At 55.7% G+C, this 24,202-nt stretch overlaps 1 protein-coding gene across 1 annotated transcript in view; it reads left to right on the top strand.

Moving 5' to 3' along the window:
* Positions 1 to 9,367: 9,367 nt before the first annotated feature.
* The window catches only part of LOC141972509 (E3 ubiquitin-protein ligase rnf213-alpha-like), a 53,482-nt gene continuing 38,647 nt past the window's right edge, over positions 9,368 to 24,202 (top strand). Inside the window, exons 1-20 of the mRNA XM_074930396.1 lie at positions 9,368 to 9,516; positions 9,609 to 9,691; positions 11,940 to 12,089; positions 12,285 to 12,354; positions 12,742 to 12,781; positions 13,061 to 13,129; positions 13,214 to 13,387; positions 13,770 to 13,990; positions 14,278 to 14,546; positions 14,818 to 15,023; positions 15,394 to 15,567; positions 16,973 to 17,171; positions 17,464 to 17,528; positions 18,356 to 18,554; positions 18,672 to 18,794; positions 18,872 to 18,970; positions 19,883 to 20,008; positions 20,172 to 20,373; positions 22,568 to 22,747; positions 23,885 to 24,016. Coding sequence (XP_074786497.1) covers positions 9,486 to 9,516; positions 9,609 to 9,691; positions 11,940 to 12,089; positions 12,285 to 12,354; positions 12,742 to 12,781; positions 13,061 to 13,129; positions 13,214 to 13,387; positions 13,770 to 13,990; positions 14,278 to 14,546; positions 14,818 to 15,023; positions 15,394 to 15,567; positions 16,973 to 17,171; positions 17,464 to 17,528; positions 18,356 to 18,554; positions 18,672 to 18,794; positions 18,872 to 18,970; positions 19,883 to 20,008; positions 20,172 to 20,373; positions 22,568 to 22,747; positions 23,885 to 24,016 — 2,812 coding nt within the window. The 5' untranslated portion in view covers positions 9,368 to 9,485. The remainder of the gene's footprint in view (positions 9,517 to 9,608; positions 9,692 to 11,939; positions 12,090 to 12,284; positions 12,355 to 12,741; positions 12,782 to 13,060; positions 13,130 to 13,213; positions 13,388 to 13,769; positions 13,991 to 14,277; positions 14,547 to 14,817; positions 15,024 to 15,393; positions 15,568 to 16,972; positions 17,172 to 17,463; positions 17,529 to 18,355; positions 18,555 to 18,671; positions 18,795 to 18,871; positions 18,971 to 19,882; positions 20,009 to 20,171; positions 20,374 to 22,567; positions 22,748 to 23,884; positions 24,017 to 24,202) is intronic.

Here is a 24,202-nt window from a genome sequence, read left to right as displayed (position 1 = left end):
CTCCCAGTACGGCTCCTTGGATCATCCCAGTACCCCCAGTACGGCCCCCAGTGTCCCTCCACTGCCCCCCAGTGCTCCCAGTACTACTCCCAGTGCCATCCCAGTGCTCCCAGTATGACTCCCAGTGCCATCCCAGTGCTCCCATTGCGGCTCCCAGTACGCCCAGTATGAGCCCATTGCCCCCCAGTGCACCCCCTATGGCTCCCGGTACCCCCACAGTACTCCCAGTGCGTCTCCCAGTGCCCCCCAGTATGACCAGTACGGCTCCCAGTGCACCCAGTACGGCTCCCCGTGCTCCCAGTATGGCTCCTGGGATCGCTCCAGTACCCCCAGTATGGCTCCCAGTGGCCCCCCAGTGCTCCCAGTACGAATCCCAGTGCCCCCCCAGTGCTCCCAGTATGGATCCCAGTGCGGCGCCAGTGCTCCCAGTATGGATCCCAGTGCTCCCAGTGCGGATCCTAGTGCTCCCAGTGCTCCCAGTATGGATCCCAGTGCTCCCAGTGCGGATCCCAGTGCTCCCAGTGCTCCCAGTATGGATCCCAGTGCTCCCAGTGCGGATCCCAGTGATCCCAGTGCTCCCAGTATGGATCCCAGTGCCCCCACTACGACTCCCAGTGCACCCCCAGTGCTCCCAGTGCGGCCCCAGTGCTCCCAGTGCGGCCAGTACGGCTCCCCATGCTCCCAGTACAGATCCCTGGATCATCCCAGTACCCCCAGTACGGCTCCCAGTGCTCCCCCAGTGCTTCCAGTACGGCTCCCAGTGCTCCCCCAGTGCTTCCAGTACGGCTCCCAGTGCTCCACCAGTGCTTCCAGTACGGCTTCCAGTGCCCCCAGTGCCCCCCCAGTGCTCCCACTACGGCTCCCAGTACAACTCCCAGTGTCCCCCCAGTGCTCCCAGTATGTCGCCCACTGCCCCTCCAGTGGTCCCAGTATGACTCCCAGTGCCCCCCAGTGTTCCCACTGCGGCTCCCAGTGTACCCCAGTATGACCAGTACGGCTCCTGGGATCGCCCCAGTACCCCCAGTACGGCTCCCAGTGCCCCCCAGTGCTCCCAGTACGGCTCCCATTGCACCCAGTGCGGCCCCCCAGTGCCCCACCAGTGCACCCCCAGTGCTCCCAGTACGGCTCCCAGTGCTCCCAGTACGGCTCCCAGTACTCCCAGTGCGGCTCCCAGGATCTTCCCACTGCACACAGTACGGCTCCCAGTACCCCCCAGTGCTCCCAGTATGGCTCCCAGTACACACAGTATGGCTCCCAGTGCCCCCAGTACAGCTCCCGGTACCCCCCCAGTGCTCCCAGTACGGCTCCCATTGCGCCCAGTATGGCCCCCAGTGCCCCTCCAGTGCTCCCAGTGCGGCTCCCAGTGTGCCCCAGTACACCCAGTATGGCTCCCGGTGCTCCCAGTACGGCTCCTTGGATCATCCCAGTACCCCCAGTACGGCCCCCAGTGTGCCTCCACTGCCCCCCAGTGCTCCCAGTACGACTCCCAGTGAAATCCCAGTGCTCCCAGTATGACTCCCAGTGCCCCCAGCGCCCCTCCAGTGCTCCCAGTACGGCTCCCAGTACCCCTCCAGTACACCCCCAGTGCTCCCTAACGACTCCTTGTGCTCCCAGTACAGCTCCCAGTGCTCCCAGTATGGCTCCCAGTGCCCCTCCAGTGCTCCCAGTATGGATCCCAATGCCCCCCCAGTGCTCCCAGTATGTATCCCAGTGCTCACCCACTGCTCCCAGTACGGCTCCCAGTGCCCCCCCACTGCTCCCAGTACGGCTCCCAGTGCCCCCCCACTGCTCCCAGTGCCCCCCCAGTGCTCGCATTATGGCTACCAGTGCTCCCAGTGCCCCCCCATTGCTCCCAGTACGACTCCCAGTGCCCCCCAGTGCTCCCACTGCGGCTCCCAGTGTACCCCAGTATGACCAGTACGGCTCCCAGTGCCCCCAGTACGGCTCCTGGAACTGCCCCAGTGCCCCCAGTACGGCTCCCAGTGCTCACAGTACGATTCCCAGTGCCCCACCAGTGCTCCCAGTACAACTCCTATTGCCCCCCAGTGCTCCCAGTGCGGCTCCCATTGCGCCCAGTGCGGCCCCCCAGTGCCCCTCCAGTGCGGCCACTACGACTCCCACTGCCCCCCAGTGCTCCCAGTACGACTCCCAGTGCCCCCCAGTGCTCTCACTGCGGCTCCCAGTGTCCCCCAGTATGACGAGTACGACTCCCAGTGCACCCCAGTACTCCCAGGACGGCTTCCACTGCCCCCCCAGTGCTCCCAGTACGGCTCCCATTGCGCCCCGTGCGGCGCCCCAGTGCCCCTCCAGTGCACCCCCAGTGCTACCAGTACGACTCCCAGTGCTCCCGGTACGGCTCCCAGTGCCCCCCCACTGCTCCCAGTGTCCCCCCCCAGTGCTCCCAGTATGGATCCCAGTGCTCCCCCAGTGTTCCCAGTACGGCTCCCAGTGCCCCCCCACTGCTCCCAGTGTCCCCCCCCAGTGCTCCCAGTATGGATCCCAGTGCTCCCAGTATGGCTCCTGGAATAGCCCCAGTGCCCCCGGTACAGCTCCCAGTGTCCCCCCAGTGCTCCCAGTACGACTCCTAGTGCCCCCCAGTGCTCCCAGTATGGCTCCTAGTGCCCCCCCAGTGCTCCCAGTACTGCTCCCAGTGCCCCACCAGTGCACCCCCAGTTCTACCAGTACGGCTCCCAGTGCTCCCAGTACGGCTCCCAGTACTCCCAGTTTGGCTCCCGGGATCTTCCCACTGCACACAGTACGGCTCCCAGTACCCCCCAGTGCTCCCAGTATGGCTCCCAGTACACACAGTATGGCTCCCAGTGCCCCCACTACAGCTCCCGGTACCCCCCCAGTGCTCCCAGTACGGCTCCCATTGTGCCCAGTATGGCCCCCAGTGCCCCTCCAGTGCTCCCAGTGCGGCTCCCAGTGTGCGCCAGTACACCCAGTATGGCTCCCGGTGCTCCCAGTACGGCTCCCATTGCGCCCAGTATGGCCCCCAGTGCCCCTCCAGTGCTCCCAGTGCGGCTCCCAGTGTGCGCCAGTACACCCAGTATGGCTCCCGGTGCTCCCAGTACGGCTCCTTGGATCATCCCAGTACCCCCAGTACGGCCCCCAGTGCCCCTCCACTGCCTCCCAGTGCTCCCAGTACGGCTCCCAGTGCCATCCCAGTGCTCCCATTGCGGCTCCCAGTACGCCCAGTATGAGCCCATTGCCCCCCAGTGCACCCCCTATGGCTCCCGGTACCCCCACAGTACTCCCAGTGCGTCTCCCAGTGCCCCCCAGTATGACCAGTACGGCTCCCAGTGCACCCAGTACGGCTCCCCGTGCTCCCAGTATGGCTCCTGGGATCGCTCCAGTACCCCCAGTATGGCTCCCAGTGGCCCCCCAGTGCTCCCAGTACGAATCCCAGTGCCCCCCCAGTGCTCCCAGTATGGCTCCCAGTGCCCCTCCAGTGCTCCCAGTATGGATCCCAGTGCCCCCCCAGTGCTCCCAGTATGGATCCCAGTGCTCCCCCACTGCTCCCAGTGCCCCCCAGTGCTCGCAGTATGGCTACCAGTGCTCCCAGTGCCCCCCCATTGCTCCCAGTACCACTCCCAGTGCCCCCCCACTGCTCCCAGTACGGCTCCCAGTGCCCCCCCACTGCTCCCAGTGCCCCCCCAGTGCTCGCAGTATGGCTACCAGTGCTCCCAGTGCCCCCCCATTGCTCCCAGTACGACTCCCAGTGCCCCCCAGTGCTCCCACTGCGGCTCCCAGTGTACCCCAGTATGACCAGTACGGCTCCCAGTGCACCCAGTACGGCTCCTGGAATTGCGCCAGTGTCCCCAGTACGGCTCCCAGTGCTCACAGTACGATTCCCAGTGCCCCCCAGTGCTCTCACTGCGGCTCCCAGTGTCCCCCAGTATGACGAGTACGGCTCCCAGTGCACCCCAGTACTCCCAGTACGGCTCACATTGCGCCCCGTGCGGCACCCCAGTGCCCCTCCAGTGCACCCCCAGTGCTACCAGTACAACTCCCAGTGCTCCCAGTACGGCTCCCAGTGCCCCCCCACTGCTCCCAGTGTCCCCCCCCAGTGCTCCCAGTATGGATCCCAGTGCTCCCCCAGTGTTCCCAGTACGGCTCCCAGTGCCCCCCCACTGCTCCCAGTGTCCCCCCCCAGTGCTCCCAGTATGGATCCCAGTGCTCCCAGTATGGCTCCTGGAATAGCCCCAGTGTCCCCGGTACGGCTCCCAGTGTCCCCCCAGTGCTCCCAGTACTGCTCCCAGTGCCCCACCAGTGCACCCCCAGTTCTACCAGTACGGCTCCCAGTGCTCCCAGTACGGCTCCCAGTACTCCCAGTGCGGCTCCCAGGATCTTCCCACTGCACACAGTACGGCTCCCAGTACCCCCCAGTGCTCCCAGTATGGCTCCCAGTACACACAGTATGGCTCCCAGTGCCCCCAGTACAGCTCCCGGTACCCCCCCAGTGCTCCCAGTACGGCTCCCATTGCGCCCAGTATGGCCCCCAGTGCCCCTCCAGTGCTCCCAGTGCGGCTCCCAGTGTGCGCCAGTACACCCAGTATGGCTCCCGGTGCTCCCAGTACGGCTCCTTGGATCATCCCAGTACCCCCAGTACGGCCCCCAGTGCCCCCCCTTGTGGCCCCCCATTGCTCCCAGTACGACTCCCAGTGCCATCCCAGTGCTCCCATTGCGGCTCCCAGTACGCCCAGTATGAGCCCATTGCCCCCCAGTGCACCCCCTATGGCTCCCGGTACCCCCACAGTACTCCCAGTGCGTCTCCCAGTGCCCCCCAGTATGACCAGTACGGCTCCCAGTGCACCCAGTACGGCTCCCCGTGCTCCCAGTATGGCTCCTGGGATCGCTCCAGTACCCCCAGTATGGCTCCCAGTGGCCCCCCAGTGCTCCCAGTACGAATCCCAGTGCCCCCCCAGTGCTCCCAGTACTGCTCCCAGTACCCCTCCAGTACACCCCCAGTGCTCCCTGTACGGCTCCCAGTGCTCCCAGTATGGGTCCCAGTGCCCCCCCAGTATGGCCTGTATGGCTCCCAGTGCCCCCCTCCCTGTGCTCCCAGTGTTGATCCCAGTGCTCCCAGTATGGGTCCCCGTTCCCCCCTGTGTGACTCTCAGTGCCCTCCAGTGCTCCCAGTATGGGTCCCTGGCTCCCCCCAGTACTCCCAGTGTGGCTCCCTTTGCTCTCCCCAGTGCTCCTACTGGGGATCCCTTGCTCCCCACAGTGTTCCCAGTGCCCCTCCCCAGTGCTCCCAGTGCGGATCCCTGTGCCGCCCCAGTGCTCCCTGTTCCCTGCAGTGTCACTCCATCTTCCCCCCATTCTGTCCCGTCTCCCCCCAGTTCTCCCAGTACACCCAAAGCAGCCCCCTGACTCCTCCCAGTGCTCCCAGTGCATACCTCTGGCTTTCCCAGTGCATATCCCTGTGCTCTCCCAGTACTCCCAGTTCCCTCAGTGCTCCTCCTGGGGATACCTTGCTCTCCCCAGTGCTCCCAGTGCGGATCCCAGTGCTCCCAGTTACCCCAGTGTTCCTACTGGGGATCCCTTGTTGTCCCCAGTGCCCCCCCCCCCCAGTTCCCCCAGTTACCCCAGTGGTCCTACTGGGGATCCCTTGCTGTCCCCAGTGCTCCCAGTGCGGATCCCTGTGCAGCACCAGTTCTCCCAGTTCCCCCCCCATGCTCCTACTGGGGATCCTTTTTTCTCCCCAGTGCTCCCAGTTCAATGCGAGGGGCGGGGCTATGGGGAAGGGTCACTGTGGACCAGAGAACTTGATTTACGGGAAAGGGGCGGGGCTATGCCTGAAATGGGGCGGGGCTGTGAGGAGGGGGCGTGGCCAGAGGGCAGCAGGTGGGGGCTGATGGTTTTGGGGGTTCAGGGGAGGGGGGCAGGTGGGGAGCTGGTGGGGGCCAGTCTGAGGGTTCCCCCCCCCCCAATCTGGGTGCACACGCGTGTTCACGCGTGTTTGTGTGTGTTCGCCCCCCCCTTAACCCCCCCCCATCCCCTCAGTTATTGGGGTGGGGGGTCCCCAACAGCGGGGGGGGGCCACTAAACCCAGTCAGGGGGCAACCTGCCCCCCCCCCTCCCCGTGCCCCCCCCAATCGGCCGGGAGGGGCCCGAGGACCTTGGACCCGGCCTCGGCGGCTCCTCCTCAGCACAAAGGCAGGAAAAGCCGCTCCCACCCCCCTCCCAGTGCCCCCCCCGGCCCCCCCCTTCCCCTCAAAACCTTTCGCTTTCGCTTCTCAGCACGAGGAAGGAGCTCGGGGACAATCCTGGGGCGCAGCTTCGGGGGGAGCATCGGCCCCGCGCAGCCCCTCGGCCCCGGCCTCCCCCCAGGTAAGTGGCACCAGCCTGCCCCCCCCTTTCCCCCCCCACCCCTTCACCCCAACCTCCCCCCCCTTCCCCTCCCTGGGCTCCTTCTGCTCATTAAATCGCCCTTGGCAGCCCCAGAGCTCCTAAAGATGCTGCTGCTGACCACAAAACCTCCCGAAATTGGTATTTTGGAGACCCAAAGATCCCTAAATCGCTCTTTCTGAGCCCAAAAGCTCCGTAGGGGGGGGGTCTGAAGCCCCAAATCTCATTAAATCGATGATTTTGAGCCCCAGAGCTCCCTAAATGGGTCTTTCTGACCCCAAAAGCTCCCGAAGAGGCTGTTCCTGAGGCCCAAGAGCTGTCCAAGTTGGGGATTCTCAGGCCAAGAGCTCCCTAAATTGCTGATTCTCAGCTAAAATTCTCCCTAAATCAACAGTTTCTGAGCTCAGAATCTCCCCAAGTCGACATTTTGGAGCCCCAGAGCTCCCTAAATTGCTGTTTCTGAGCCCAAAAGCTCCCTGGGGGGGTGTTTCTGAGCCCCAAATCTCATTAAATTGCTGGTTTTGAGCCCCAGAGCTCCTTAAATGCGTCCTTCTAAAACCAGAATCTCCCGAAAAGGCTGTTTCTGAGGCCCAAGAGCTGCCTAAATTGCTGTTTCTCAGCCCAAACCCACCCTAAGTCACTGTTTCTGAGCCCAAAACCTCCCTAAATTGACATTTTGCAGTGCCAGAGCTCCCTAAATCGCTGTTTCTGAGCCCAAAATCTTCCTGGGGGGGTGTTTCTGAGCCCCAAATCTCATTAAATTGCACTTTTTGAGCCCCAGATCTCCTTAAATAAGTCTCTCTGATCCCAAAAGCTCCCTAAAATGGTGTTCTGGAGGCCTAAAAGCTGCCTAAGTGAGTGTCTCTTGGGCCAAGAGCTCCTTCAATTGCTGGATTTGAGCCCAAAACCTCCCTAAGTCACTGTTTCTGAGCCCAGAATCTCCCTATATTGACGTTTTTGAGCCCCAGAGCTCCCTAAATGGGTGTTTCTGACCCCAAAAGCTCCCGAAAAGGCTGTTTCTGAGGCCCAAGTCCTGTCTAAATTGGTGTTTCTCAGGCAAAAACCTCTCTAAGTTGCTGTTTCTGAGCCCAAAATCTCCATTTTATGAAATTTTGGAGCCCCAGAGCTCCCTAAATCGCTGTTTCTGAGCCCAAAAGCTCCCTGGGGGGGTGTTTCTGAGCCCCAAATCTCATTAAATTGCTGTTTCTGAGCCCAAAACTTCCCTAAATGTGTCATTTGGAGTCCAAAAGCTCCCTAAAAGGGTGTTTTAGAGGCGGAAGCGCTGCCTAAGATGAGGTTTCTCAGCTGAAAACCTCCCTATGTCGCTGTTTCTGAGCTCAAAATCTCCCCAAGTCGACATTTTGGAGCCCCAGAGCTCCCTAAATCACTGTTTCTGAGCCCAAAAGCTCCCTGGGGGGGTGTTTCTGAGCCCCAAATCTCATTAAATTGCTGGTTTTGAGCCCCAGAGCTCCCTAAATGGGTCTTTCTGAGCCCCAAATTTCCCTAAAATGGTGTTTTGGAGGCCCAAGAGCTGCCTACGTGAGGGTTTCTCAGGCCAAGAGCTCCTCAAATTGCTTGTTTTAAGCCAAAACCCTCCATAATTCGCTGTTTCTGAGCCCAGAATCTCCCTATTTTGAAGTTTTGGACCCCCAGGGCTCCCTAAATTGCTGTTTCTTAGTGCAAAAGCTGCCTGGGTCGGTGTTTCTGAGCCCCAAATCTCATTAAATTGCTGATTTTGAGCCTCACACCTCCCCAAACTGGTGTTTCTGAGCCCCAAAACTCCCTAAAGAGTGTTTCTGAGGCCCAGAAGCCCCATAAATGGTATTTCTTGGCCCAAAACCTCCCCAAATTGCTCCTTCTGAGCTCCACAGCTCCCGGCAGTGTTTCTTCAGAGCTCAAATGCCGCCTGAACAGATGTTTTTAAAGGAACAAATGCTGCTTAAGTGGGTGTTTCTGTGCCCCAGAGCTCCCTAAATCGCTGTTTCTGAGCCCAAAAGCTCCCTGGGGGGATGTTTCTGAGCCCCAAATCTCATTAAATTGCAGGTTTTGAGCCCCAGATCTCCTTAAATAAGTCTCTCTGATCCCAAAAGCTCCCTAAAATGGTGTTCTGGAGGCCTAAAAGCTGCCTAAGTGAGTGTCTCTTGGGCCAAGAGCTCCTTCAATTGCTGGATTTGAGCCCAAAACCTCCCTAAGTCACTGTTTCTGAGCCCAGAATCTCCCTATATTGACGTTTTTGAGCCCCAGAGCTCCCTAAATGGGTCTTTCTGACCCCAAAAGCTCCCGAAGAGGCTGTTTCTGAGGCCCAAGAGCTGCCTAAGTTGGTGTTTCTCAGGCCAAGAGCTGCTTCAGTTGTTGGTTTTGAGCCAAAAACCTTCCTAAGTGACAGTTTCTGAGCCCAAAATCTCCATTGTATGAAATTTTGGAGCCCCAGAGCTCCCTAAATTGCTGTTTCTGAGCCCAAAAACTCCCTGGGGGGGTGTTTCTGAGCCCCAAATCTCATTAAATTGCTGGTTTTGAGCCCCAGAGCTCCTTAAATGCATCCTTCTAAAAACAGAATCTCCCGAAAAGGCTGTTTCTGAGGCCCAAGAGCTGCCTAAATTGCTGTTTCTCAGCCCAAACCCACCCTAAGTCACTGTTTCTGAGCCCAAAACCTCCCTAAATTGACATTTTGCAGTGCCAGAGCTCCCTAAATCGCTGTTTCTGAGCCCAAAAGCTCCCTGGGGGGGGGGGTTTCTGAGCCCCAAATCTCATTAAATTGCCGCTTCTGACCCCAAAAACTCCCCGAATAGGTCTCGCTCTAAAGCGAGACGCTCGCCCTTTTTTTCCCCGTCTGATTTCGAGTTTTTTAGATTAAAATATCCCCCCGCTGTGCCCCCCCCCAGGTCTGAGCAGCCGCCATGGAGGGCTCTGAGGGCGATGGGGGGGTGGAAGAGCTTCACCCACAGCCCCGACCCGGCGAGGAGGAGGAGGAGGAGGAGGAGGAGGAGGAGGAGGAGGAGGAGGAGGAGGAGGAGGTGAGAGGCCTCTTGGCGTGGGGTGAAGGCGACGGCAGCCCCGGGCCGTGGCTGACCCTCGACGAGGGCCCCCAGGACGTCGGTTCCACGGCGGATCGGGCGTCTGAGAGCGAGGACATGTCCTGGGAGGTTCTGCCCGAGGAGTCAGGTACCGCCGGGGGGGGACGGAGCCGCTGGGGCGGCGGGAAAAGGAGGAGCGGGAGCGGGATCGTCCCCTCACGAGGCAACGCGGCGTTTCAGAGCCCTCGGAGGAGGCGGCGGAGCAAGACGGAGACGACCCATACGGGGAAGACTCAGCCCCCAAATCCCTCAGCGAACAGGAGGTGGGTGCTGCGAGCTCCCCGGGAGCTTGAAATAATTTTTTTTTTTCTAGCAAAAATGTGAGATTTTGGGGTCTGAGCAAATCCCTCAGGGAACAAGTGGGTGCGTGGAGCTCTCAGGTAGCTTGAAATCAGGTTTTTGCTAGTGAAAATGTCAAATTTTGGGGTGCAAGGGGACAGAAGGTGACTGCATGGACCTGTCTGCCAGCGTGAAATCAGTTTTTATCTAGCAAAAATGTGAGATTTTGGGGTCTAAGGGAACAGAAGGTGGGTGCATGGAGCTCTCAAGTAGCTTGAAATTGGTTTTTTTCCAGTGAAAATGTCAGATTTTGGGGTCCGAGCAAATCCCTCAGTGAACAGGTGGGTGCTTGGAGCTCTCATGTATCTTGAAATCAGTTTTTTCATAGCAAAAATGTCAGATTTTGGGGTCTAAGGGAACAGAATGTGGGTGTGCGGAGCTCTCAGGTAGCTTGAAATTGTTTTTTTTCTAGCGAAAAGGTCAGATTTTGGGGTCTCAGTGGCTCCTATATATCAGCAAAGCACCATGTTGCCGGTCGCCGGCTCTGGTTCCACCCTTGGGTGTTGGCTGATTAATTTATCCGTAACGACAGCAATGGCTGCGCAGGACAAAGGGAAAGAGAAACCAACTTTAGGGCAAGATAAAACATTTCAGGAAGGAGAAGTGAGAGGAATGAAAGACAATAAAGTGATGAGTCAGGAAACACTGAGGGGAAAGTGCCACGTCCCCAGTTAAAAAAGAAAAAACAAAAAATCAACTAAACCCCGCCCAGATTCCCCATTTTGTCTTTTTCTGGTGGAGAATGGTGTTGGCAGAGCCGGTTTTGGGTCAGTCGGGGTCCTCCACGTGGTTTTTCCCCTCCCAACCCGTGAAGCTTGGCTGGGGTGGGGGGAAATGGAGCCGTAGAGCCCTTGCCCCCACGCTCATCGGCAGAACTCAAACACCCGCCTCTTCCCGGCGACGTTTTGGCCCCAAACCAACATCCTATGAGGTGCTGTGGGGAAAATGAACTCCACCCCTGCTCAACCCAGGAGAATCCTTCACTGGAGAAGTCGATTAGAAAGAAAAGAGCTTGTTTGAAGGCCAAAAAAAAAAAAAAAAAGGGGGTTATTAGTCCAGGCGTGTGCGAGTTTCGGGGCTTGATGGGGAAGATTTGGGGGCCACGGGGGTGGTGGGAGGTATCTGGGAGGGGTTGGTGGTGCTGAAGAGGTCCCGGGTTCTGGCCTTGAAGGAGTTATCGAGTGCCCCCGCGGGCAGTTTGCAGAGGACCCCCAGTTGGGTGGGAGTGTTGGTCTGCTCGAGGGTGGGGAGGCTGCAGAGAGACCTGGGCAGGCTGGGGCGATGGGCTGAGCCCAACTGGGGGAGTTTCACTGAGGGCAAATGCCGGGGGCTGCCCTTGGGCCACAGCAACCCCCAGCAGGGCTACAGGCTTGGGGGGGAGTGGCTGGAGAGCTGCCAGTCAGAGAGGGACCTGGGGGGGTGATTGACAGACGGCTGAACAGGAGCCAGCAGTGTGCCCAGGGGGCCAAGAAGGCCAACGGCATCCTGGCTTGTGTCAGCACTGGCGTGGCCAGCAGGGACAGGGAAGGGATCTGAGCCCTGGGCTCGGCACTGGGGAGGCCGCCCCTCGATTCCTGGGTTCAGTTTTGGGCCCCTCACCCCAAAAAGGCCATTGAATGACTCGAGCGTGGCCAGAGAAGGGCAACGGAGCTGGGGCAGGGTCTGGAGCACAGGTCTGCTGGGGAGCGGCTGGGGGAACTGGGGGGGTTCAGTCTGGAGAAGAGGAGGCTGAGGGGAGACCTCCTGGCCCTCTGCAACTCCCTGCCAGGAGGGGGCAGAGAGGGGGGAGGAGTCTCTGGAGCCAAGGCCCCAGCGCCAGGCCCCGAGGGAATGGCCTCAAGCTGCCCAGGGCAGGGTCAGGCTGGCTCTGAGGAAGGATTTCTGTGCAGAAGGGGCTGTTGGGCGTTGGAATGGGCTGCCCAGGGCAGGGGGGAGTCCCCGGGATCCCTGGGGGGGTTGAAGAGTCGGGCTGAGCCAGCGCTGAGGGATCTGGGGCAGTTGGGAAGGGTCAGGGTGAGGGTCATGGTTGGGCTGGAGGAGCTGCAAGGGCTTCTCCAACCCAGATGATTCAGGGATTCTGTGAGTTGTACCCGTGGTCACGGACACATCATGCTCCGAGGTGGCTCCGAGGTCCCCCCACACGCTCCGTAACTCTGTTCTTCTCCTCCCCAGGCTCCCGTGGTCCCACCCCGAGATGAGACCCTGCTCCAGCAGACCCCGGCTCACCGCTCCGTGTCACCAGAGAAGGAGCATGTCCAGAATGTCGGCGCCCACCCCAAGGAAGAATCAGAAACTCAGGAGCAGAAGCCTGTCAGGAATTTGGTGAGGCCGCTGTGGCTTTCGGAGCTGGTGCCCAAAGCTCTGGGAGGACAAGGGTTGAGTTTTCCATCACCAACCTGGATTTTGGAGCTTAATGCTCCAAAGAAAACCTCACCCAGCCCTTTGTCTCGCCGGGCCTTTGAGCTCTCACCTTTTGAGCTTTGTTTTTCTCCTTCAACGCTTCCCGTTTCTCTCCAGGCGGAGGACCAGGATGACATTCAGAGCGTGGAGACGACGAATGGGGAGAACCTCAACCGCGCGGGTACCGGTGAGGGCGTTTCCTTGGTGCCGTTGTTTTCTCTGGCAGAGAAATCGCTGCCTGAGTCGTGTCGGTGGTGATAAAAGCTGGTTGGGAGGTGGAACGTGTTGGTGACACCACACTCAAAAGCCTCCTGGGTCCCCGGGGGAGGAAGACGCGGTACCGGTGGCTGCCCTCACCCTGCTGGCCTTTCTGCCCGTCCCTGTCCCCACGGGGCCTGTGCCTGGAGGATGGTGAAGGCCTCACTCTCAGAGTGTATTGGGGTTCTTCTTCCATGAAGACCATGCCCAAGCCACGAGGAACCCCCCCATTCTCGCTGGTGAACCCGCTTTCTACCTTTTATTGACTTGGCACCATCTCTGGAGGCATTAATCGATGGTTTCTCCTCGATTGCAGGTGATGAGGAGATCAGAGAAGTCCAAGGCCCTTCCAGCAGGTTCGTTGCATGGAGGGATGTCAACACCAAAGGGTTTGAGGTTGGATCTGTGGACCTGGAGGTCCAGCAGCTCCCCAGAGGAAGGGGCTACGGTGGGAGGAGATGCAGCTTGGGCATCGTTAGGTCCCTTTTTCCCCCCAAGTCCCACCCCTGGTTGGTGTAGCAAGACCCCCAGGATGTCCTTCCGTGTCTTCTTCCTGCACCCAAGAGCCAGGCGCTGGCTCCGAGGCATCCGGGTCTTTCCAAAATACCTCGGACTAACCAAGGGGTCTTCAACAGGGCGGGAGGTGACAACGTGGGGGACATGCAATGTCCAGGACCATCGTCCAAGAGCCAAGAAAAGTGGATGTGAGTGGGGGAGCCAGCGAAGACGGGGAGGGGGGACGGTGGCGGAAGGCCGCAATGGGGACCCACCACCTCTTTTTCCACCAGCTGCCAGCCCAGCCCGTATCTCTTTAGTGGACATTACCCTCCACCAGCCATGATGACCCTGGAGTTCTTTGCCATGCTCTCAGAAAATTATAACCTCGACAAAAAATACAAAATCTGTGTCGTCTTCAACAAACAAAACGGCATCTACGAAGAATTCGCCAACATGGAGAAAAGGTAAAAAAAAAAAAAAAATTAAAATCAACAAACGACGCTGGAATTTAACGCCCGAGGGGGTGTTTCTGCTGCGGTTCTCCGGGCGGAGGGACCTTGCTGCAGGTTCCTACAGAGGTTGGATGTGAACCCCCAAATGGTGGAGCCGTAGCACTCAGTGGTGGCTCCTCCAGTCTCCCCATTGGTCCATTTTCTCCAGGGCCAAGGTCTTCCAGCCCCGTGCGAGGACATTGGTTTAACTAGTCCCCTGGGCTATGAAGCCAGCTGTGGAATTCCTCCCTGAGGTTTTGAAGGCCAACGGTGTCTGGTTGGATGAGTCCAAACTTGACCGTTGACCTTGATGGTCAACCCCAAAGCCAACGAGCTCCTTCTTTTCCTCTTCCAGAGACAGAATGATCATGGGCAGCGCCAGGATCACCCTTTCCCGCCTGAGAGAAGGACCCATCTTTTATAAATACGCCCTCGTTAACACCTTCAGCCATCAGAGAGAGTGTGAATTAGAGGACATTTCGTTAGAAAACTCCGATATCCCGGGGACCTTCAAGCACAGAAAGGCTCAATTCTATCGTGTCCTGAAAATACCCGAAACGGAGATCAAAGCGGACGGTAAACGCTGTTATTTACCCCAAAGTCATGACCGGACACGGTGGTGATGGTCGTAGGCTGGCTCGCCTTTAATCCTGCTTTATTTCAGGAGGTTTCAAGCTGCAGGTTTATTAGCTGCTCCTACAAACGGGCTTTTTAAAATTTGTAATAAAACTCACGGTTGGCACCCAAATCCTGTCTGGAAAATGGGCTGGAGAAGCGCTCAGATGGTTTCGCGCTTTCGAGGCTCAGCCGAGGGTGGTGTCTATGTTTTGTTCCCAAACTCTTCTTTTTTTTTTTTCCCCCAGGAACGTGGACCTTCTTTGAACACATCGAATGCAGTTTCCCCAGCAGCAGCAGCAGCAGCAGCAGCTCGTGGTATCCTTTATCCAAAAAAAAGCCCGCGTGCAAGATCCAGATGGAATATCTGGAGCACATTTTCTCTGCTCCCACCACCTCCTGGAATTACCTCGAGGATACGGAGAGGAGACTGGACCGGTACATGGAGAGCATCCACGTCCATCTGTGGGATGTCAAGATGAAAGACTTTGAGGTCACTTACAGTTTGGACGAAGCCGTAAGTGTCCGCCGAACCCACCGGGGAGGTGGCAAAATGGCGTCCGCCATTTTGGGGGATGGCTAATACGTCGTGGGGTGGGGAAGAGCTTTCCCAGCGCCGTGTATTTAGCACCGAGGACCTTCCTGGATGGACGCGTGGTACCGGGAATAAATAATTTCTCCCTGAGCAGCAGCATCTTCCACCTCTCATCCTCCTCTTGGGCTGTTCTGGGAGAAAACCCATCGTGTCCAGCGTGGTGAAACGTCCTCTCCGTGTTCTTATTGTCCAGATGAGAGAAAATGTCGGCGGCTTCCTCCAAGAAATCATCAAGAAGCTGAAGACCAAGGAACCAAAACTTCCTCAGCTCCTCTTTGTCTTTCACATCTCGTTTCGCTATAACATCCCCCTTCCTTCAGCGTCCATCGCCGAGGCTGAAAAACACTTCCAGGCCATTGAGTTTTCCGAAGAAAAATACGAAGAACTGAGAGGAAAAAGGTAATTTGGGTTGGGTCAACCTCCCGGCTTGGAGCAACGACAACTTTAGCGGGCGGGGCCTCAGCTCCATTGTCCCCACATGTGGCTTTAGGCGCTGTGTGTAATCCCGAGGGGATCTTTGAGGGGGTGTAAACCTGGGTTGGTGGCTTTGGGCCTCGGGGGAGCCCATCTCGAGACACCTCGAAGGGCATTGGACGTCTCTGATATTGGTTGTCCCCTGGAGGCGTCTCCATCCAAGCTCTTTCCAGGCAGCCTTGTGGGAAAAGACTCTGTCCCGCGTTGGCACACGTCTCCCACCGCCATCCCAGAGGTCGGTTATGGGGAGTTTTGACTTTTTTGACCTTTTTTTTTTTGGGGGGGGGCGGGACAGCAAATACTTTCAGGCTCTGAAGGCAATGTGTCACAAGACCATTGATGGTACCTTGTGGATCTGGTTGGTCCCGCTGCTCTACGCCATGAAGGAGAAGGTGGAGGACCCCTTTTCCCTGCACGAACCTCCCTTGGAAGCTTTTCTAAAGCTGCGGTGGGAGGAAGACAAGCAACGGTGAGTCCGAAAGGCCGAGGTAGGGGCAGGGTGATGAACTCTCCTGCTCTTCAAAGAGTTTTTCAGTCCGTCCGCTCGGCGGCTCGGCGGCTGCCCCTTCTCCTTGACGGGCTGTGTCACCCACCCCGGGGGGTGTTGAAGGGGCGTTGGTGGACCTCAAGGAGAGGATGTGCAGCCTGGGAGCAGTTCTGGGGAGAGAATGGGTTGGAAGGGACCTTCCAAGTTCATAGGAGCAGAGAATGGTTTGGGTTGGAAGGGACGTTAAAGAACATCCAGTTCCACCCCCAAGCCACAGGCAGGGAGACTTTCCACTAGACCAGGATCCTCAAAGCCCCATCGAACCCGACCTTGAACCCTTCCAGTGGTGGGGAAGATGTCCCTGTGTGTGGCAGGGGGGTTGGACTAGATGGTCTTTGAAGGGTTCTTCCAACCCAACCCATTCTACGATCTTCCCCTAGCCCAGGTTACCCAAAACCCCGTCTAACCCAACCTTGAACCCTTCCAGTGATGGGGCACCCACAGCATCTCTGGGCAACCCCTTCCAGGGTCTCACCACCCTCATCGTACCACGTTTCCTCCTTAAATCCGATCTAAACCCACCCTCCTTCCGTTTATAACCTCCACCCTGGCCCAGGTGCAGAACCTCGCCCTTGACTTTGTTAAACTTCAGGAGGTTGGTGCGAGCTCCCTCCTCCGGCCTCACAAGGTCAACTTGAACCCTGGGTGTTGTCCTAATGACCTTAAAACGGGGGAATTGCGAAAAATTCCTGCTTTGGGGTAGAGTCGCTTCGGTTCTGCTGCTGATCACGTGGTCTGTTGGTCCATCAAGTCACCCACCTTCAAACGGCCTCTTTCCTCATCTGTCTTCCGCAACCTTCTCTCAATGTTCCGTTTAACATTTCTAATTTCTGAGAAGTTCATCTTAAAACCTGTAAAAAATATTAAAACCAGACGCTTTATCAACCATTTTTTTTATACCTGTAGCAGTTGAAATATTATAATCAGTTAAAATATTATAATCAGCTTAAACACGACTAAACCAAAGGTTTCAATCTGTCTGTGTTTTAAATGTTTAAATGTTTTAATCCACGGATTAACTAGGCTGGGGGTTTTGGCCAACCACAGGACGAATGAGCAGCGCAGCGTGATTTTACGACTTCAGATTATTTGAACACCTGGGGCCTTACAGTAGTTTACCAATTTTTAGTCTCTTCTTCAGAATCACGACGACCATTGGGTTCTTGTTTCTAGGATCTCATTTTATTTATAAGTAACGGTTAAAAAGAGGGATTTTCATCAATTTCTTAACGCACCTCTGCGTCTCCCAGTCGTGGTGGCATCTCAACCACCCCCAACGTGCTTCCTGGTCCTCCCAATTCCATCTGATCTCGACCTGCTTCCTTAGGAAAGTCCTGAAGATGATAGGCAATCACAAAATCTTGCTTGGAAGATGCGTTCCGCTGGCGAACAAGGTGTTGGATATGATGGCCCTCAAGAACTTCACCAAAGACCCTTTGTCTGGCATTTGGCTTCCGCCTCAGCTCTTCTTGGAGACGTTGTACGGGCGCCTCCTGTTCCTCAAGACAAACTCGTCCCAAGGGCCTGTAAGGACAAGGGACTGGTGGGAGACCTTCTTCTGTACTGGTGGGAGGGGTGGGGCTGTTTAAACGCGGGTCAGGAGGTCTCCTGGGTTCCTACAGAGATTTTTCAGCCGGACCAAAGGACTTAGTTGCGGAAACGCAGGGTTAGAGTTGAATCCCAGGACCAAACACAAGAAAATCCCTTAAATCTTGCCAAAAAACGTTGCGCTTTGGTGTTTAAATGGGGAAGCTCCTCAGCGGCGGGAGCGGAAACCTCACGTTTGTCCTCGATTGTCTTTTCTGGCGCCTTTTCCAGGAAGATGGTTTCGATGTGGCTTTGGAAAGCATCGCCACCAGGATGGAGGCCTGGTTCAAGGGGCTGTGAGTTGGGCTTTCCTGAGGGGCTGGAGGGAAATTGGGGGGGCCCCGGGGGGGATTTGGGGATATAGGAGGGGGTTGGGGGCAAATGGGGGGTCCTGGGAGGAAATGGGGGGATAAAGGGGGGGCTGGGGGCAAATTGGGTGTCCCTGAGGGGGAAATGGGAGGGTAAAGGGGGACCTGGGGGTAAAGGGGGCAAATGGGGTGGATTTGGGGGTAAAGGAGGTGGTGGGAGAAAATGAAGGGGGTCTGGGAGTAAATTAGTGGGGTAAAGGGGGGTATGTGGGGAAATGGGAGGCCTTGGGGGGGATTTAGGGATAAAGGGGAGGGCTGGGAGCAAATGGGGGGTCCCTGGAGCTAAATGGGGGGAAATGGGGGTAAAGTGGGGGGAATGAAGGGGGGCTGGGGAGAAATGAGGGGGCCCTGGGGATCACTGGGGTATAAATGGGAGGGGTTTGAGGTAATTTGGGGGGCTGGGGGGAAATGGGGGGGCCCTGGGGGGGGAAATTGAGGCGATGTGGGGATAATGGGGGGGAAATGAGGGTAATTTGGGGGGGTGGGGGGAATTGGGGGGGATAATGGGCATAAATGGGGGGCTGGGGAGAAATGGGGGGGATTTGAGTGGCCATGAGACACCTGTAAAGGATCTGGGCAGGGACAACAGGAACAATTTTCCCATTTTTGGGGTGTTTTTAACCCCACTGTGGCTGGAGAGCACAGAGACCCGCGAGGGCCGTGTCCTACCACCCCACCGGCGGCGTCTCACAGCGTCCGGCACGGGGAGCGACGGCGAAATCCACCAGAATTTTGATCCTTTCCCGTGCCGGCAGGTGCCCGTCGGGGCCTTCCAACCCCTCGCCAAAGGCCCCGAGCGAGGGCGAGGCCTTGTGGTGCCTGAACCTGGTGTACGTCCTGCAGAAGTACGTCCTGGAGGAGCTGAAGAACTCGGTGTCGTTCAACACCGTGATGACGGTGCTGCGGATCCTGGGGCTGTTCGTCAGCAAAGAGGAGCTGCTGCAAGGCAACAAGGTGAGGAGAAGCCCTGAAGCTTCTGTCGGAAGAGTTTAACCTCCTGTTTGAGGAGAACCCGGAGTTTCTACCTCACCTTTTTTTTTTTTTTTTTTTTTTTTTTTTTTATTTCTCAAGGAATTCCAACAATTTGATTCAGCGGAAAGATTTAGAGAGTTTTCACATTCCATCACGTTGTGGCTCGACAGACACTTCCAGAAGGCACCAAAGAACAAGAAATCCTTCCTGAAGAACATGGAGGTGAGCGATGGGACCAACACAAGCCACCACGCTTGGGAGCTCGGGGTGGTCCTCACGGTTTGGTTCTTTCTCCGTAGATGTGGAAGCCGCTGCTGTCAGTGCAGATCCTCAGCGGGGGGTGGAGCAAGATGTGGCGGAGCTTCATCCACACCAAGTTGGAGGAATGGCTGAAGAGCGTAAGTCATGGAGACCCTCCGGGTGGAGGTTGATACCAACGTCTTTCCCCCCTGCTCAGTTTGGCCTCCATTAACGTTTTGGTGGTCAACTTTGAGTGGGTTGGGAAGGACCCAACAACCAGCTGCCTCTTGAGCATTTCCAGAATCCCAGAGTCACCTCGGTTGGAAAAGACCTCGAAGATCATCCAGTCCAACCATCAACCCAACATTGACCGTTCCCAACTGCCCCAGATCCCTCAGCGCTGGCTCAGCCCGACTCTTCAACCCCCCCAGGGATCCCGGGGACTCCCCCCTGCCCTGGGCAGCCCATTCCAACGCCCAACAGCCCCTTCTGCACAGAAATCCTTCCTCAGAGCCAGCCTGACCCTGCCCTGGGCAGCTTGAGGCCATTCCCTCGGGGCCTGGCGCTGGGGCCTTGGCTCCAGAGACTCCTCCCCCCTCTCTGCCCCCTCCTCTCAGGGCTGGTTGTCTCCATCCCGGAGGAGCTGGTGGCTGCACTGGGTTGTCCCTTCACCTCCTCTTGGCCACCAGAAACCCACCCAGGATCTTCTTCTGTGCCCCAGCCCCTCTTTGGAAGCCCAACCTCAGATGCAACCTCCTGGGCGGCCCCTGTGGTTTCCCAGGTGGTCCCAGTGCTTTTCTAGGTGGTCCCTGTGGTTTTCGAGGTGGTCCTTGTGGTTTCCCAGTTGCAGAGGGCCAGGAGGTCTCCCCTCAGCCTCCTCTTCTCCAGACGGAACCCCCCCAGTTCCCCCAGCCGCTCCCCAGCAGACCTGTGCTCCAGACCCTGCCCCAGCTCCGTTGCCCTTCTCTGGCCACGCTCGAGTCATTCAATGGCCTTTTTGGGGTGAGGGGCCCAACACTGAACCCACTCAGTGAGGGGCGGCCTCAAAAAATTAATCTTCCGTGTCGTAGATTAATGAGAAATACCTCGTGGAGTTCTATGGGGCTTTTCTGAAGATGGAGAAGCCCGACGCCGAGTTGGAGAACTGCTTCGTGAATCGCATCATCCAGTGGATCAGAGACCTCGACAAAAGCAAGGTAGGAGAGCTGCCACCCCTCCTCGGGCCGCTGGAGGCCTCTCCCTCCCTCTTTGCCAACACTTTTCCTCATCTGTGGTGGGTGAAGAGAGCGAGGAAAGGTGTTTTTGAACGGCCGTGAGCCCACAAAGCCTCTAAAGAGGAGAATTTTCTCCCCCTGCCAGGAAGACACGCTGAAATCCGTGATAGCCGTCTTCCTCCACGGGAGCAAAACAGCCGCCGGTGCGGTGCTTTCCGTTCTCGTGGAGAAGTTGTGTTCGGAGCTGAGGAGGCTGGGAGGCATCGACGTGTTTGATGAGAACACCGACTCCATTCTTGAAAACCTGCTCAACACTCCCGGACTCTGCGATCTCCTTTCTGCTGTCCGTGAGTGGCCCGCGAGCGTTTTTCTTGGAGAAGCTCTTGGTTTGGGAGCGAGCTAGAGGGGAAGACCAGGTCTTCTCACAGGGATCTTTCGATTTGGTTGGCAACGTAAAATGAGAGGGGGAAGAAAATAATCCTCCGCTCTAGAAAAATGAAGTTTCATTCCTGGAATGGAGAAACATTTTGGTTTTGTTGAGGGGGGAAAAAATTAATCTTCCATGCTAGAAAAATGAAATTTCATTCCTGGAATGGATAAACATCTTGGGTTTTGTTCCAGGAATGGAGAAATATTTTGGGTTTGCTGAGGGAGGGAAAAAAATAATCTTCCACACTAGAAAAATGAAGTTTCATTCCTCGAATGGAGAAATATTTTGATTTCTTTATCCTGGGTTTTTTTTTCCAGGAATGGAGAAACATTTTGGTTTCGTTGAGGGGGAAAAAAATAATCTTCCATGCTAAAAAAGAGGTTTCATTGCTGGAATGGAGAAAAATCTCAGTTTTATAATAGGAATGGAGAAATATTTTGGCTTCTTTGAGGGAAAAAAAAAATATATATATCTTCCATGCAGGAAAAATGAAGTTTCATTCCTCGAACGGAAAATATTTTGGTTTCTTTATCCTGGGGTTTTGTTCCAGGAATAGAGAAACATTTTGGTTTCATTGAGGGGGAAAAAAATAATCTTCCATGCTAAAAAAGAGAAGTTTCATTGCTGGAATGGAGAAAAATCTCAGTTCCATTCCAGGAATGGAGAAATATTTTGGTTTCTTTGAGGGAAAAAAAAAAAAAAAATTCTTCCACGCAAGAAAAATGAAGTTTCATTCCGGGAATGGAAAAATATCACAGTTTCGTTGAGGGGGAAAAAAAACAATCTTCCACGCTAGAAGAATGAATTTTAATTCCTGGAGTGGAGAAACATCTTGGGTTTTGTTCCAGGAATGGAGAAACATTTTGGTTCCTTTCTCCTGTCACGAACACGTTTGGTTGATTTTGAGGTTTGTTGTTGAGGGGAAGGACGTGACGGAGCCGGAGCGTGTCCAGGCAAAGCCAGTGAAGCGTTAGAACGGGGACCAGGGAGGTGGTGGCACCACCACGCTTGGAGGGTGTCCGTGGTTGGCCAAAGCCTGGCCCAAGGCCGGTGTTGGCCCTTTGATCAGGAGACGGAGGAGAGGACAACCCAGGGCTGTCGCTCCCCGCTACAACTTCTGGCATGGTCAGGGCTGGTTGTCTCCATCCCGGAGGAGCTGGTGGCTGCACTGGGTTGTCCCTTCACCTCCTCTTGGCCACCAGAAACCCACCCAGGATCTTCTTCTGTGCCCCAGCCCCTCTTTGGAACCCCAACTTCAGATGCAACCTCCTGGGTGGTCTCTGTGGCCCTCTGGTTTCCTAGGTGGTCCCCGTGGCCTCCTAAGTGGTCCCTCTGGTATCCTAGGTGGTCCTGTGGCTTCCTAGGTGGTCCCATGGTTCCCTAGATGGTCTCTGTGGCTTCCTATGTGGTTCCATGGTTCCCTAGGTGGTCCCATGGTTCCCTAGGTGGTCTCTGTGACTTTCTAGGTGGTCCCCGTGGCTTCCTAGGTGGTCCATGTGGCTTCCTAGATGGTCCCTGTGGCTTCCTAGGTGGTCCCATTGTTCTCTAAATGGTCCCCATGGCTTCCTAGGTGGTCCATGTGGCTTCCTAGGTGGTCCCATGGTTCTCTAGATGGTCTCTGTGGCTTCCTATGTGGTCCCATGGTTCCCTAGGTGGTCCATGTGGCTTCCTAGATGGTCCCCGTGTCTTCCTAGGTGGTCCCATGGTTCTCTAGGTGGTCCCTGTGTCTTCCTAGATGGCCCCTGTGGCTTCCTAGGTGGTCCCATGGTTCCCTAGGTGGTCCCTGTGGCTTCCTAGGTGGTCCCTCTGGTTTCCCAGGTGGTTCCTGTGGTTTTCCAGTTGGTCCCCATGATTGATTTCAGGCTGGGAGGGGGGGGGATAGACCTGAGTTTCTCAAAAGAAATTGGGGATTTTCCCAAGATGTTGGGTTTGACGGTTGAGCTGGAAAGCCACCACACATCCGTCCTCCACACCGGTGCGGTGACGGACCCCACCCCACCCTCCCCCACCAACTGGAAGAAGCTTCCAGCTCTTCCTGAGGACCTGCCTTCCAAAGAAATACAGGAGAGAAATCGCCGGCTGTCTTTCACCGAAGTTCACTTCTTTTCCAGACAAACTGGAGCCGAAGTCGCACCTTCAGCTCAACGAGAGGGCGAAAACTCTCCTTTCCAAACTCTACGCGTTCTTCAGCTTCATAGGCCACCGCGTTCTCTCCGGAGACATCCCCTGCAGCACCCTCTTCACCATCCTAAACCACGAGAGGATGTTCACGCAGACCCTCTGCACCTGTTGTAAGTTTGGAGTTTCCAACGGGGGCCTGTTTGCGGAGTTACGTGGCCAACAGGCGAGAAATCCGCTGGAAAAGCATCAAAAACGCAAAAAAAAAAAAAACAAAAACCAAACCCACAAAAATTATCTGCACCGCAAATCCAAAAAAACCGAGCCAAAACGTGGTAGTTGGGCGCAGGGGTGATTTGAAGGAATTTGAGGAGCAGGAAGGAGCGAAAAGGTTGAGGGGGGTTTTATGTTGTTAAAGTTTTGGGGTGTTAGCGGAATTTGATTGAAAGTTTTCAATGTTTTTGTGGGTTTTGGGGGGCAACTCCTCCAAATTCTGCTCCCAGAATAAATTTTACTGATATTTTTGTGGTTTTGGGGAGCCAAGTCCTCCAAATTCTTCTCTGAGAATAAACTTTATCGATATTTTTGCGGGGTTTGGGACCAAGTCCTCCAATTTTCTGAAAATAAAATTTTCTTGATATTTTTGTCGGGTTTTTTTTGGTGCAAGTCCTCCACGTTCTTCTCTGAGAATAAACTTTATTGATATTTTCAATGTTTTGGGGACCAAGTGATCCAAATTCTTCTCTGAGAATAAACTTTATCGATATTTTTGCGGGGTTTGGGACCAAGTCCTCCATTTTTCTGAAAATAAAATTTTCTTGATATTTTTGTGGGGTTTTTTGGTGCAAGTCCTCCACATTCTTCTCTGAGAATAAACTTTATTGATATTTTTGTGGGGTTTGGGGCCAACTCCTCCAAATTCTGCTCTGAGAATCAACATTATCGATATTTTTGTGGGCTTTGGGACCAAGTCCTCCATTTTTCTGAAAATAAAATTTTCTTGATATTTTTGTGGGGGTTTTTTTGGTGCAAGTCCTCCACGTTCTTCTCTGAGAATAAACTTTATCAATATTTTGAATGTTTGGGGGGGCAAAGTCCTCTAAATTCTGCTCCCAGCATAGACTTCCTTGATATTTTTGGTGGTTTCTTGCAGCAGCGCTGCTTTGGGAAGAGGCCGCAGGCTTTCTGCAAACTGAAACACTTTTATTTTTGCGTGTCAGGGGTGATGTTCCCTGTAGCAATTTTCATTCCAAGGGGTTCTGTTTCATTTCTGGTTGTTTTTTTGTTGGTTTTTTTTTTTTTTTTCCCAGATTCCTCTTTCTCCAACTGTATAACAGAAGTACTTAAGGTCAGGAAGCAGGAGTCTGGTCAACTGGAAGAGCTGAAGAAGCAACGATGCTCCTTCCTCCGCCTGTGCTGTCGCATAGAGAAGATAATAAAAGGTACAGGTGGGATTAATGGAGCTTCTTCTTGAAACTGGTTCTTCTCTGGTTCTTGAGCGGGGAGATGTTTCCTAAAATAAAGAGTCTCACAGTGGGTGGGAAGGAAACGCGACTGGGGAAGCCATTGACTTCAGGGCTTGTTGGAGAGACCCAAGACTGTTTCCTTCTTGTTGAGAGACGAGTTTC

Source organism: Athene noctua, chromosome 33, assembly GCF_965140245.1.
Source record: "Athene noctua chromosome 33, bAthNoc1.hap1.1, whole genome shotgun sequence".
NCBI lineage: Eukaryota > Metazoa > Chordata > Aves > Strigiformes > Strigidae > Athene > Athene noctua.
The sequence above is the reverse complement of the archived record's forward strand: the minus strand, read 5'-3'. Positions and strand labels throughout refer to the sequence as shown.